The 14081-nt window shown below is 33.4% G+C and overlaps 1 protein-coding gene across 1 annotated transcript in view; it reads right to left on the bottom strand.

The window, feature by feature from the left end:
• Positions 1-14081, bottom strand: part of LOC123658328 (kinesin-like protein Klp10A) — an 87854-nt gene that overhangs the window by 17804 nt on the left and 55969 nt on the right. The window contains exon 3 of the mRNA XM_045593767.1: positions 10181-10217. Within this exon, the coding sequence (XP_045449723.1) occupies positions 10181-10217 (37 nt within the window). The remainder of the gene's footprint in view (positions 1-10180; positions 10218-14081) is intronic.

Here is a 14081-nt window from a genome sequence, read left to right as displayed (position 1 = left end):
AGCAGTATTGTCCACAATTTCTTACATTTATTTTTTACTTTTAGTCCACTTGAAAAAAGGAGTAGCTTACTCAATTCGACCGTGTGTATATATATATATATATATATATATATATATATTTCATTTCACGATGTATGTAGGCGATAAAATCCGTAACTAACGAACCAATTTTTAATAAATTTTGTTAGCATCTGTAATTTGGTCCAACTTGTTAAGTTAGGGTAGTTTTTTACCTCCATTGAACCCGGTAGGTGGCACTGCTATCGGTATGTAAGCAATCAAATTTGGTAGCTGTTTTCCGGGCAGAACAACGTCTGCCGGGTCTGCATTAAATTTTATGTTATACCCACATATATTTAAAGCATACTAAGTCATTGCGTAATACATGAAACCAAAGTAAATTAATGAACCTACGGTTATATAATAATTGTGTTTGCTTGCAAACGAAAAAAAAAAACCGACTTCAATTACATCGACGAGTACTTAATACAACGTAGATTGACGAAAAAATTGTCAAGTAACTACGCGTTATCAAAGATTACTCAAAAAGTAGTTATCAGATCTCAATAAAATTTACATGTAACCACATGATAAACATCAGCTTTTGATTAAATCAAAAATTATCAAAATCGGTATACCCAGTAAAAAGTTATTGCGGATTTTCGAGAGTTTCCCTCGATTTCTCTGAGATTCCATCATCAGATCCTGGTTTCCTTATCATGGTACAAAACTAGGGATATCCCCTTTCCAACAAAAAAAGAATTATCAAAATCGGTACATCCAGTAAAAATTTATGCGGTATAATAAAACGTAGGTCGACGAAAAAAGCGTCAAGTAAAAACGCATTATTAGATATAACTCGAAAAGTAGTTGATAGATCTCAAATAAATTTAAATGGGACCAATTGGCAGATACCACCTTTCGATTAAAACAAAATTTGTCGAAATCGGTCTACCCGGTCAAAAGTTCTGATGTAGCATACATAAAAAAACCTCCTCCTTTTTTTGGAAGTCGGTTAAAAAATAAAATCCTACCATACCCGACAAAATTAAAACACCTAAATGCACACACTCTTTTCCATTATTATTTATTTCATTTATCTTTGGCTGAATATAAAAATCAATTATCGAATTTCATTAAAACAATTTAAGTGGTGCATTTTATATTGATGATTTGTGCTTTTTTTGAGTTTTGATTTTGATTAATTTATTATAGCTTATCATTACTTTGGAGTGCTTTTATGAAATAATAACTGGTAGAAACTTTGCTGGATTTTGTAAAATTAATTTGTGTTAATATATTTTATTGTGTATATCTGTTTGTTTCCTAACTATTAAATAAATAAATAAACAAATTATATAAACTCTCACAGTTAACTTCAATGACCTAATAAATCATTTTTATTTGTGAAAAGAAAAAAAATCTAAGCACGTAATTGCTGAATTGAGCTATAGTTACATAGGATGAGTAAGGCGAAGGCGTTTAACCCCTCAACGTCAGTGCATTATCGCGGCCGAGCCTGCAAGGAACGTCGGCCTATTTATGAGCTTCAGAGTGATTTATTCAGCAGACTTATCGGCCCGTTTGCCTGAACGTGTTTAACTTACAAATCCTGATGGATAAATTGTTTTAATCGTACTGGAAATATTGACTTTGGGAAGTTTAAAACTTTCTTCGTATTGGTATGACACTGGAAAATTGAAATTAAAGTAATAATGTAACGGAATTTTGGTGCCGACTACATTATGGTACTAGGACGGATTGGATCCATGAATCGAATTTAAACGAGAAGTTCAAACACGATTCACGATGCTGAAATTGTTGTTATAAGCGTCTTCGTTGATGACTTACTCAAAACTTAATTTTTTTTTAATTTATCTGTTTATATAAAAAAGCATATGAAAACAACAATATAAGGAATCATTTTTTGCTGATAGACCCAATTCTCTTTCTATTCAAGATATGACGTCATCAGCCCACCCAAAATAGAGAAAATTTTCAAACTACCGTCAAAAACACAATTTTTACACGCATAGCCTATTATGAAAGAAGTTGAATTGAAAACTGTTTGAAATATGACTGAATCAACCGTGGAAGCCTTTTCACTTGACCCTTACGTGATACCGCGACCAATAATAAAGAACCACATTGAGCGTGGAGAATCTCATTTGATCTGGTAATGATCTCTGCACGATCTCGCTACCTTCACCAAATTATAAATAAAATCACCTGTTACGTGTATTGTAGATTTGAAATTTTGGTAGACTTTCATTAAGATTTGACCAAGTAACGTCAGAATAAGGTTGTCAAAATTGACTTAAAATGAAGTGGAAATGACAATAGCTAATTGGAAAACTTTTATACTGTAGTTAGTTACCATTTTCGATACCCAATTTAGTGACAAAGATATAGCTCGTATAAAGTCAAAGCTATTTCTAATTTATTTTAAATTAATACTGAAAGGAATATATTCGAATATGTCACAGCAAAACTGTGATAGCCGTGGGAATTCGTCGGTCGTTAGCATGCGCCTACACACCACAGCGCGACTTGAATTATACGGTACGTTGTACTCGTTCCTCGGCGATAAATAAAAACCAGACAATGTTTTTGCGCTTTTTGATTACACGTGGGTTGATGGAAGACGCAACAATATGCACGACAAATACACTTTGTCAACAATATTAAACTTTATTTAATTTAAAATTACTTGATTGAAAGAAATAACACGAACAATTTGAGTTCCGTATTCGCCCTTTAGTAAATATTATTCATTAGTCTAGCAACAATAGAACCACTGAAAAGAGCACGGCAAATTCACGGGTATGAAAAGTACTTGACGTCAGGAAAACTTTTTCCATCAATATGCAACACCCACAGGGGGAAATCCAATTTCCCATCACCCTCGAAACACTCATGGAAAATAATACTAATCACTGGACAATAGAGTTCAACATTCGTTCACTTACGGCTCACGACCGCCCGCCGCTGCTGCAAACGCATGGGTCTCTCGAACACACCGGGCATATTAAACGTGTGAAAAAATTCGTTACGGAATCTACGGGTAAAAGGTCAGGTTCACCGCACTATTCCGTTTGTTCCATTTGGTGATACTGATGCGTCGGTGCCAGGCGGCGGTGTGGTACGCGGCCGGCCGCGTACTGTCCGCCGCGCCCTCCTCTGCCTACACTTATACCAGCACTCGGCACTGCTGACCGCCCCATGAAGCTTTCAACCCCGAAAACACCACCACACGCCATTATTACATTTAATGAGGATAGTTGGACGAAAATATGGCAGCCGATATACAAGGGGACTTGTCCTTTAGACGTGTCATTGGTAGAGGGTGTAATCGATTACCTATGGTATGTATTATGAAAAGGTGTAGTAGTTACCAAATTTTCAAGTTCAAGGTTTACTTGTTTTCGTAAAATTAGAAACAATTTATGTAAAACTCTTTTACTAATTAGTAATTTTAATAATATAAAATAATTTGTTTAATTTATTAACTTGTTTTTGTAATTGTGGGAAACGAACCAACATACTTTATATATAATACTTTATAATATAACTTTTAGTCATTGTATTCTGTTCAAATGTTTCTTTCACCTCTCGGTACGATATAATAAACATTTTTATATTATACGGTATAAAATTCTTTGACGAAGCAACTTTTGTACTGTGGTTGACTGAGTAATTTCGATGAAAAAATTCAGTGAAATCATTGCTCTTTTCAAAATATTATAAAAACAACAGAGTAATGCAAATCATTAAAAGATATTGTCCAACAAAAAAACACAAACCCCTTTTTAATTACATCCTAAGTGAATAAAAGTTCCTTCGAATTTTATTTTATAAAAATATCACGTCTCAACTATGAGCGTCAGTGTTATGTACTAAAATTGCTATAACTCCGTGCATATATTAGCGGCCTTGACAGTGGTACAATGTCAAGATTGCATAATAGTATCAACGACCGTGAACCCTGACAGGATACGGACAACGGACGTTAGAACGACGCAATTTTTTTTAAAAGATCATTTCCTTATAGGTCGGCTAAAATATACGTAGAAGTGTCATGGAAGACTAAATCTTTCTAATTTCTATAAAATAATAACTATAAAAAATATTTTAATATAACAATCAATCAAAAATATCGCATCAGCCTATCACAATCCACTGCTGGACATAGGCCTCCACGAGTTCACGCCAAAAATGGCGCGAAATCAAAAATATTAACCACAACAATATCGAAAATACGTTATTGAAATGGGGTTCAAATATACTTCACTTTTGTATAATAAAATTTTTCAGAAGATAAGCTTGCAAGTTGTAATTCTTAAAATATTGAAAGGAAGGTAACATTATAATTTCAGCATTATTTCATAATATCAAAATTTTTATTTAAAACATTACTCTTAGAAATCAAAATACATATCATTGCACACGATTCTATATCAGCAATATTTAGGCAGTAACTGACATCGTCAATGAAATTAACAAATTAAATAGTCACCTAGCACCATGTCAACAGGAGTAACGCAGAGATCGCAATGTGGAGCAAAGAACTGGGATATATAACGGGTGCCAAATTATAATAATTACGCAATGTATCCGATGTCAGAGCGCGTAATGCGGTAGGGAATGAACGAACGCACGCCATGATTGCGTGTATATGAACCCTTTTCCATAAACCATGAAATGCAACACAAATAAGGCGGAATGCATCAAATAAAATGAAGGTTTGGGTCGAAGTTTAAGACATTTTCTTCAACTTTGCACCCATATAGTGCTATTTATTGATACAAGTAGGTATGATCACCAACTATAATTATAATCATCATCTATTAAAAAAGTAAAAGGAATTTAACGAAATTAATTCAGAACCTTTCTTTTTAAGTACAAGAAAATAAAAAGTAATGAAGGAAAACAATTTTCTTATTGATTTCACCGGAATACTTTTAGTACTGTCATATCATCATTGTTACAAAGTTTTAACGTAAGTATTGTACCATTTATAATAATGTCTTGGACATCAAACAATTATGAATAGTTTAATATATTATTGTGTCCCATTAGCGTGTTACAGGTGACACGACATTCGGATCATTGACCGCAGAAATCGAACTTTGTGTTGACGTTTAGCAATAGATCTGTTTCCTCGTTTTTTATAAGTTGTTTGTTCCTCATAATAGCAATATAATTGATTTTAATCATTTGTTTATCCACTTTGAATTTATATTATATTACTAAGCTCTATAATTATACGGTAAGTGATGGTAGCACTTTGATTAGATAGGCTCAAATATCAGAGTATTCAGTATAAACTAATAATAATGATAAAATTGCACTTGTATTGTTTACGCTAAAATCAATTTTTTTCTGGCGATTTTGATTGTTACAAATATATTCTTTATCCCAAATTCATATAAATGCATTTTTTAATTCTTTTTTTTTCAGATAAGTTTAGTATTTATTGGTGTGTGAAAAGTAGATAATATAAATAAACGTAGTCCTCTGGTTTGCCTTGCTAACCTTAAAAAATATAAGACGAAAAAAAATATGTACAATTTTATTTTTGTGTTACCCACACATTAGGGATTCTAAACATTTTTGAATATCATATCAAAAATTGACCGCTCCAGCGGGGATGATTTTTATTTTCGGTTTAAGCGAACCGTGGCGCCGTCTATAGCTTAATTGGCTAGAGCGCCGACACGGTCAGTCGGAGACGCGGGTTCGAATCCCGCTGGAGCGGTCAATTTTTGATACGAAAAAAAAATATTTATGTGTGATTTTAAAAAAATGCAAAATCAAATATATTTTAGCTATTTGGTCTCTAAGCTTATTCATACGCTTATCGAATAGTCAGCGACCGTTGACCCCCAGACGTTATCTAACGCGAAAACATAGACTGCTTGATCTGCCTCTCTCTGCTCTGACCTGCTCTGCTTTTACATTTAACATCTAAATGATATAGAACGGCAAGGTCTCATTTCTATTTATCTGGTATATTAGCCTTAAATGGTGGTAATTGATGGTGATGGTATTGTCCAACATTTGACTCCATAGATCTGCTCATAATATCATACAGGTTATTGATTTTTTCGAGTCCTTTAATGAAAAAAATAGTCAACCACGAAGCTAGCTCTGACTGCGTACTACGTACGGACACGTTGTAGTAATATAATAGAAAACAAGCATATATAGTTCATGCGCATGCAGGCAGCGCAGGTTTCCCGCAAACAAGAGCGACTGTGGATTGTGGCAATAATGACTTAACTTTTAAAATTATCTAAAACGAAGAATGATACAGCGGCCACATTTAAAATAACAAATATATTATATAAAAAACAATTAAACAACCAAAAATTATAGTTTCATACCTATTGTTATCTCTGCTGGACTCGGCCTATATATTCTTTGAAAAGTTTCTAGGAAAGTGATAGATATAACAACAGAAACTAAATTGAAATAACATTCATTAGAGAAAAATTGTGTTTGCAGGCAAACGAAGAAAAACCGACTTCAATTATATCGACAAGTAATACAACGTTGGTAGACGAAAAAATAGTCAAGTGAATACGTATTATCAAAGATTACTCCAAAAGTTGTAATCAGATCTCGATGAAATTTAAATGTGACCACATGATAATCATCGGATTTTAAATTAAAAATCATCAAAATCGGTACACCCAGTAAAAATTTAAGCGGATTTTCGAGATTTTCCCTCGATTTCTCTGGGATCCCATCATCAGATCCTTATCACGGTACCAAACTAGGGATATCTCCTTTCCAACAAAAAAAGAATTATATATATATATATATATATATATTTATTATATATATATATATATATGGTCGAATTAAGTAACCGCCTCCTTTTTTTGAAGTCGGTTAAAAAATACAATAATCAAACTCAAACCCTTTACAGACAAGAGACATTAAAAGATTTGAAGATGACTAGGTCAATATCTAAACTGACAAAGAGAGTAAGTTAAAAACGCGTAACGACCGTTAAAAATAAACGTAGAGGCCGAACAAAGCGCCTTATAAGCGTGCGATCGTCACTCGAGATACGTTTGGAGACCGTTAGGGAGTTGATGAGCTCACCGAGTTGTTTCTTTATTAAACAGACTATATTTGTCATATTAGTCAACATTTATAAATATCTGTAAAATTCTGTAAATATTCTTCTACCTTACGATTCAACCTGTATTATTCTATTGCTGGACATAGGCCTCTTTCTCAATGTAGGAGAAGGATCAGAGCTTACCACCACGCTGCTTCACTGGGGGTTAGTGGATATGACTACTATGAGTAACGATTGCTATCAAGTATTTATGATAACGACCGGAATCGACAGCTTTTCGTGCTCTCCGAGGCACTGTGGGGAAACCCACAAGGGCAGATATCCAAACCGGAAATTTATACAACATTACAACGGACAACGGACATTTATACAAATACAAATATCCGATTATTACGAAATTTCACAAATGACTGCTGCGAAAGATTCCTTGAATAGGGTCTATTAACCGATTATGTATACTTAAACTGTAAATGATAGTTAAAAATAAAAATCATAAACACAATCAAGTTATGAAATTAAAATCAATTTCATTATTAGTTAAATCTAGTACTTTTTACTCATCTCGCAACAGATCGTAAAGATCGTGATCTCCTTTAAATAGATTTACGATCTGGCTTGCTCTTAAATTAATCAAATGTTGCCATAGTTAGAATATATAAAACAAATGATGATATCAGAATCATTTGTAGTAGCTTTGTTTTGGGTGTTACTACAGTTATTACACTCAGCAAATATAATTCGACGACAAACTTGGGACTATTGTCTTCAATCATTTCTATCGCTTCGTCTGGTCTTCATCATTACAGCCTATACAGTCCACTGCTGGACACAGGCCTCCACAAGTTCGTGCCAAAAATGGCGTAAACTCATGTGTTTTGCCCATAGTCACCACGCTGGGCAGGCGGGTTGGTGACCGCAGTACTGGCTTTGTCGCACCGAAGACGCTGCTGCCCGTCTTCGGCCTGTGTATTTCAAAGCCAGCAGTTGGATGGTTATCCCGCTATCGGTCGGTTTCTTAAGTTCCAAGGTGGTTGTGGAACCTCGTCTGATCTTGTGTCCTACTTATCTAGTGGCTCCATATTTTAGTGCACTTATCGGAAAACGGACATATCATAAATTATCATACATTGTCTATCTTGGTTTTTGCTCACAATAGACAGAGTTCTGACGATACGAATATGAACTGACTCAAAAATATATAACTAGTAAGAATATGGTTGATGCGTTTCTAAACCGGTTTTCATATTCTATTGGCGTAGGACAAAGAAGAAATTATCTAGCTTAAGAGTAGTAGAGCAGCGTGACTAGGGGTGCATCTAAGCTTTCCTCAAGATCACAGACAAATGATACTGCTCTCACTGTGGAAGCCCTCCGCACCTAAAAGGCAATAGGGCAATAGGGCATTAGGTCAAGTCAAGTAGTTTTATGACCGTGTGGTGAGACTGCCACCCTATTAATTTAAAAATAATGAGGCAGTAATTATTTTTTTAATTTTAATGCCAGCATAATCATTCTAATTTAATCTTAGAAATATAACAGTATTATAGTTTTATAATTGTTACTTTTATTGTTACCTTTTATATCACTTGAGAGTCATATAACTATTTTATTTACAATTATTTTAGACAAATAGTAATGATCAGAATAACTTTTAATCAAAATCTTATTAGAAACTTTTCCATTTCACTCAATTCAAATATAATTTTCTAGAAAAATTAGTAATGTCAGAACACAAACAAGTTTGGAACAAACCGCAACATAATTGGGTTTGCTCGCAAACGAAAAAAAAACCGACTTCAATTACATCGACAAGTAATACAACGTAGATCGACGAAAAAATAGTCAAGCAACTACGCGTTATCAAAGATTACTCAAAAAGCAGTTATCAGATCTCGATAAAATTTATATGTGACCACATGATAAACATCAGCTTTCGATTAAATTAAAAATTATCAAAATCGGTACACCCAGTAAAAAGTTATTAAGGATTTTCGAGAGTTTCCCTCGATTTCTCTGGGATCCCATCATCAGATCCTGGTTTCCTTATCACAGTACCAAACTAAGGATATCCCCTTTCCAACAAAAAAAGAATTATCAAAATCGGTACATCCAGTAGAAAGTTATGCGGTATAATACAACGTAGGTCGACGAAAAAAGCGTCAAGTAAAAACGCATTATTAGATATAACTCGAAAAGTAGTTGTTAGATTTCAAATAAATTTAAATAGGACCAATTGGCACACACCACCTTTCGATTAAAACAAAATTTGTCGAAATCGGTCCACACGGGCAAAAGTTCTGATGTAACATACATAAAAAAAAAAAAAAAATACAGTCGAATTGAGAACCTCCTCCTTTTTTGGAAGTCGGTTAAAAATTATTAACCCACCAATAAATTTCTAGTAAAGTAACGTTTTCCTGTTATTTTTCTTGGAAATTTAAACAATAAATTGTGTAATGAAATAGTGTATGTAAACAATAATTAATCGCTGAAATCTACAACTTCCGAACAAATGAACCAATTTTTTTTTTTTTTTTTTATGTTTTTTACTATCAAAACAAGGATTATATAAAAAAAAATAGAAATAAATACAAAGTCGTCAGCTAGTTAATTATCTTCGATTTCCTTACATATATTTGAATATAATAAAATATTAACCGGTTAAACATTAATACCACATGTTCACGATTTCTTTAATATACAAAGCAGATTTACATAGTATAAAACAAAGTCGCTTGCCGCTGTCTGTATGCTTAGATCTTTAAAACTACGAAACTGATTTTGATGCGGTTTTCTTTAGTAAATAGAGTGATTCCAGAGGAAGGGTTATATGTATGACTCACTAATAGTTTTTGCAACCGTGCGAAGCCGGGGCGGGTCGCTAGTATAAAATAATTTTAATTCATTAAACAGATGGGTGAAGGTCGTGTCTAGGTCGAATCTTAGACCAAGTGTTTTTCCATCGGTTACAAAAAATGTCCTCATATTGGTAGGACACATAATAAATATAATACTTTAGCATTTTCACACAAACATACAAATACCTAAAATAAATAAAAAAATTATAATAGTAAACCTTCAACTTACCTTTAGTTGCGACCGGTATAGACTGCCGTGTCATATCCTAAAACAGAAACACACACATTATAATACATTTAAATACATCTAGTACACATAGTAAAACAATAGCTAAAGCTAGAAATATGAAAAAAATATTTACAAAAAAAAAAGTAAAGTAGCCTTTACCAAAAGAACCGAAAAAATTTAGCAAACGCCAATCTCAATTAGCATTTGAAAATATATTTATAATAAAAGAAAAACGGAACTAAAAACTAAAAACTGTACATTTATTGGTTTACCCGCATTTAGAGTTAAAAAAAAACTTAAAGCATTTCACGCATGCGGGCTTATTTATTTCATAAGCGGTAAATCTAACTAAGTATTCAATAAACTTCTTCAGGCTAACAATTGATCTACAAATACATAACATGGTACCGTATAAACGGTACACGCCCATATTGGATTAATGTACAAAATTCTAATATAATTTCAGAGCCGATCAATAAGTAACGATAATGTATCTAATTTTAAAAATATTACCCTAAGGTTCTATATTTTTAAGCACTTGTTTGGATGTAGCATTAAAAAAAAATAAGTTTAATTTCTTATTTTGCTCGTAATCGAGAAAATTACTGAAAATATAGTTCATTAAAATTATGATACGAAAATTATGTAACTAGGACATTTTGTTCTTCACTTCACCCTTTGTTCAATTGATTACTAATAAATCAAAGAAATAAGGTACTACTGGTACATTACTATTAAAAATTAACTATTCTTAGTCATAGACATAGTTTTAAAAGAGTAAGAACACAAAAGAGGTAGTATAAAATATTTCAATTTTCAACCTCTATTTTATAGAAGTAAGTTTTAATTAAAGAATTCAATTTAAATTTCCTTAAGGTTGTATATTCCGCAATTCCTTCTCTTAATTATTTTGCATTTTACCGTTTCTTTCATAGGAATTCTATTTATATTCTGCATTAACTTTAATTATTTTAACTGCAAGCGCTTTTTCATTTATCGTCATCGACTATAACTAACCAAGAAGATCATCTAGGGAACAATATATTTGTTTCGAAAAATAAAAGCGTTTGACATTTCGTATTGACATACATTTAATTATTACTAATAGGATCGATAGCAAAACGTCTTTGATTAGAAATTTATCTGTGAAGGTACATCACTAATTTGGTTTTATGTTCGTGTCTAGACCATTTTGTAAACATTAAATATCAAATTAAATTGTACTTAATTATATTTCTCGTTCTACAATAACACAATAGCTGTAAGTAGATACATTAACTACTAATTTTAAAAAGCTTACTAAGAAAATATCCTATTTCTTCCCTTATCTTCAAATTCTATTGAGAGTGATACGCCGACCGCACTAAACATTGTCCTTTGTACCACCTCTTTTTTGAGACATAAGCGAAATCAATTATGTTGGCACTGATGAAACTCTTAGATAATAATCATTGATATGATAATATATTCCCATTGGTCATAATAACACTATATTTCAAATATAACACCTAATATATAGACCTCAATAATGTTACCCAAAACAGTCGAACGCGACCGCTATGATTTCAAATATCGCCCACTGGACGACCATTTTTGAACTGATTACTACAGCAGACTTAGGAAGATGAATAATTTTATCGTAAAGCAGGATTAAAAATATATATAGATTGGAATTAGAAATATGTACCTTGGAAATTCAGGTCTTTTTTAAATAACTAGGGTGGTAAACAAGCATACGGCCCACCTGCAACACCAGGACGCCTGCAACACCAGAAGCACCGCAAGTGCATTGCCTACCCTACCCTGATACTCTCCAGTTAAGTATTCAAATAATCAGTAGGACTAATTATTACTAAATTGCACTTACATTTCAGAATCACAAAAACATTACTCTTACTAAAAAGTCTTAAGATTTGAGTTGTTCTCATTACTAATTACTAACGTATTCCAGACAATTTAAGTTCGCCAGTAGACGACAATTTACAACGGAATAAGGAAGGCCCTCATTTAAACGTGGACGAACCAAAAAAAAACATACTGTTCAAATTTAACGGCAATCCAAAAGTAATTTCTGCAATTACAGACCAAAAGGTTACGAAATACTCATTAAAGTTTTTTTCTTTACCATTTCACAAAACAAGTGACAAAGTGTCTATTTACGTTCAATCGTTTAGCAGTCAATCAAAAAAATCTCAAAAATTAAATCTTTAATACCAACAATAAAGATACGTACTTATGTCCCTTGATATAATTATTAAAATTAAACAACAAAAATTATTTAAACGGTCACAAATTATCTTAACATTCTTAAATACCCCCATCAATTTCCTCTAGGCCAGTTTTATGTTCGAACTTTACAGGCCAATAAAAAAAACTGTTTTGGCTCTACAAGTGGTAATTAATAAACTATTTATAAATAACAACAATTACTCCCGTAGCCGAAATCGAAACGGAAGCGGTCTACCTTCCCGCTACTCTTTTTAGCTACAGCCGAGCATGCACTAAACTGATGATTCATGTCATGAGGAGCCTTCGCTTATGAAATGTCACCTTTATTACAATAGCGTTAAGGCTTCAGAATGTTATAGCAATGTACTGTGTTCAAATAAGGTTCCAACTTCATTACCATAGCCGGTTTTAAATTGTCCATGGCACACTCCTTTTTATCAATTAATTGTATTTAATTTTACTGTAAATAACATTAAATTAGTATTACTTAGTGTATCAAGAGCAATCATGTAATATTTTTTGGTCATTATGAAAACATTATTAGACCATTTTGCGTGCGTTAATTCCTGTTATAAAAACGCTCCTAATACTATAGCTGTGCATTTATTTTTAAACACAAAACTGGTAATTTTATTGTTTAAATTATTCTACGAGGAAATAAACATCCGATTATTCCAAAACATCAACTCGGTTAGAGATGAGCGAGGATCGATGAATCATCTATATTTGATGATATCACCGTTGACACGAATGCCTTTTCCAAATAAAATGAATTCCGTAAACGTAACTGTACACAAGTATGCCTAAACTTAACAAGTGAATCAGATATTTGAAAAATATTATACAAAAAAACAAGGCAACTTTTGATTGGTTGCGGTTTCGTCACCATGAATTACCATTAACTCAGATTATGTAACAATATTATTAATGCACGAGCGTGACAAAAAAACAACCAAACAAAATAAAGTCAAGAAAAATAATAAAAAGCTGTTCGTGTGCAAATCAAAAATCGTGAGCAACGTAATCTAAAGTGTCCGAGCGACCGGCGATGCGTCCGCTCCATGCGGTATCCAAAGTGCGAATGATGTTTAGTGCTTTGAGTATACCGATCGTGAGTTGCGCACGGGCAGCGTGTGGCCCGAGTCGCCGGCGCCCTCGACCTCCGCACCCTCACGCAGGAAACCGCCGTCGTCGGACGACGAGCCGGATGGGTCCTTCGCAGCCACCACAAACAATCATGTGCCATTGGACATACACATATCTACTTACTATGCATCGGATCCCATTCAACGTCTGAACGATCCACTCGGATTGAAAAGTGAAACTACGTCGTTAAAACGGGCAAGTGTAGTAAATCGATGCTAGCCGGTGTCCGGCGTGCGTCGGCGATATGAGTTAGAAGGTCGTCGGAACATTAATTATCGTCAGATCGAACACAGTCCGCTGAGCACGCAACTTTTATCCATCGATTCTGATCGACATCGACAAACTCCGACGGAAACGTATCTATTAAATATCATATACATAATACATATTTATTTATCTATCGTTTCGAGGTGAGATCCATAACGGTATTTGCGAGTGACTTGATGAACGGCGTGCGCGAACTAATATTGGATTCGTAACTGTGCAATTTTTAAAACAAATATTCGACAAGCTATGATCTCTACGT

This window comes from Melitaea cinxia, chromosome 1, assembly GCF_905220565.1.
Source record: "Melitaea cinxia chromosome 1, ilMelCinx1.1, whole genome shotgun sequence".
NCBI classification, from domain to species: domain Eukaryota; kingdom Metazoa; phylum Arthropoda; class Insecta; order Lepidoptera; family Nymphalidae; genus Melitaea; species Melitaea cinxia.
This window is presented reverse-complemented; position numbering and strand designations above follow the sequence as displayed.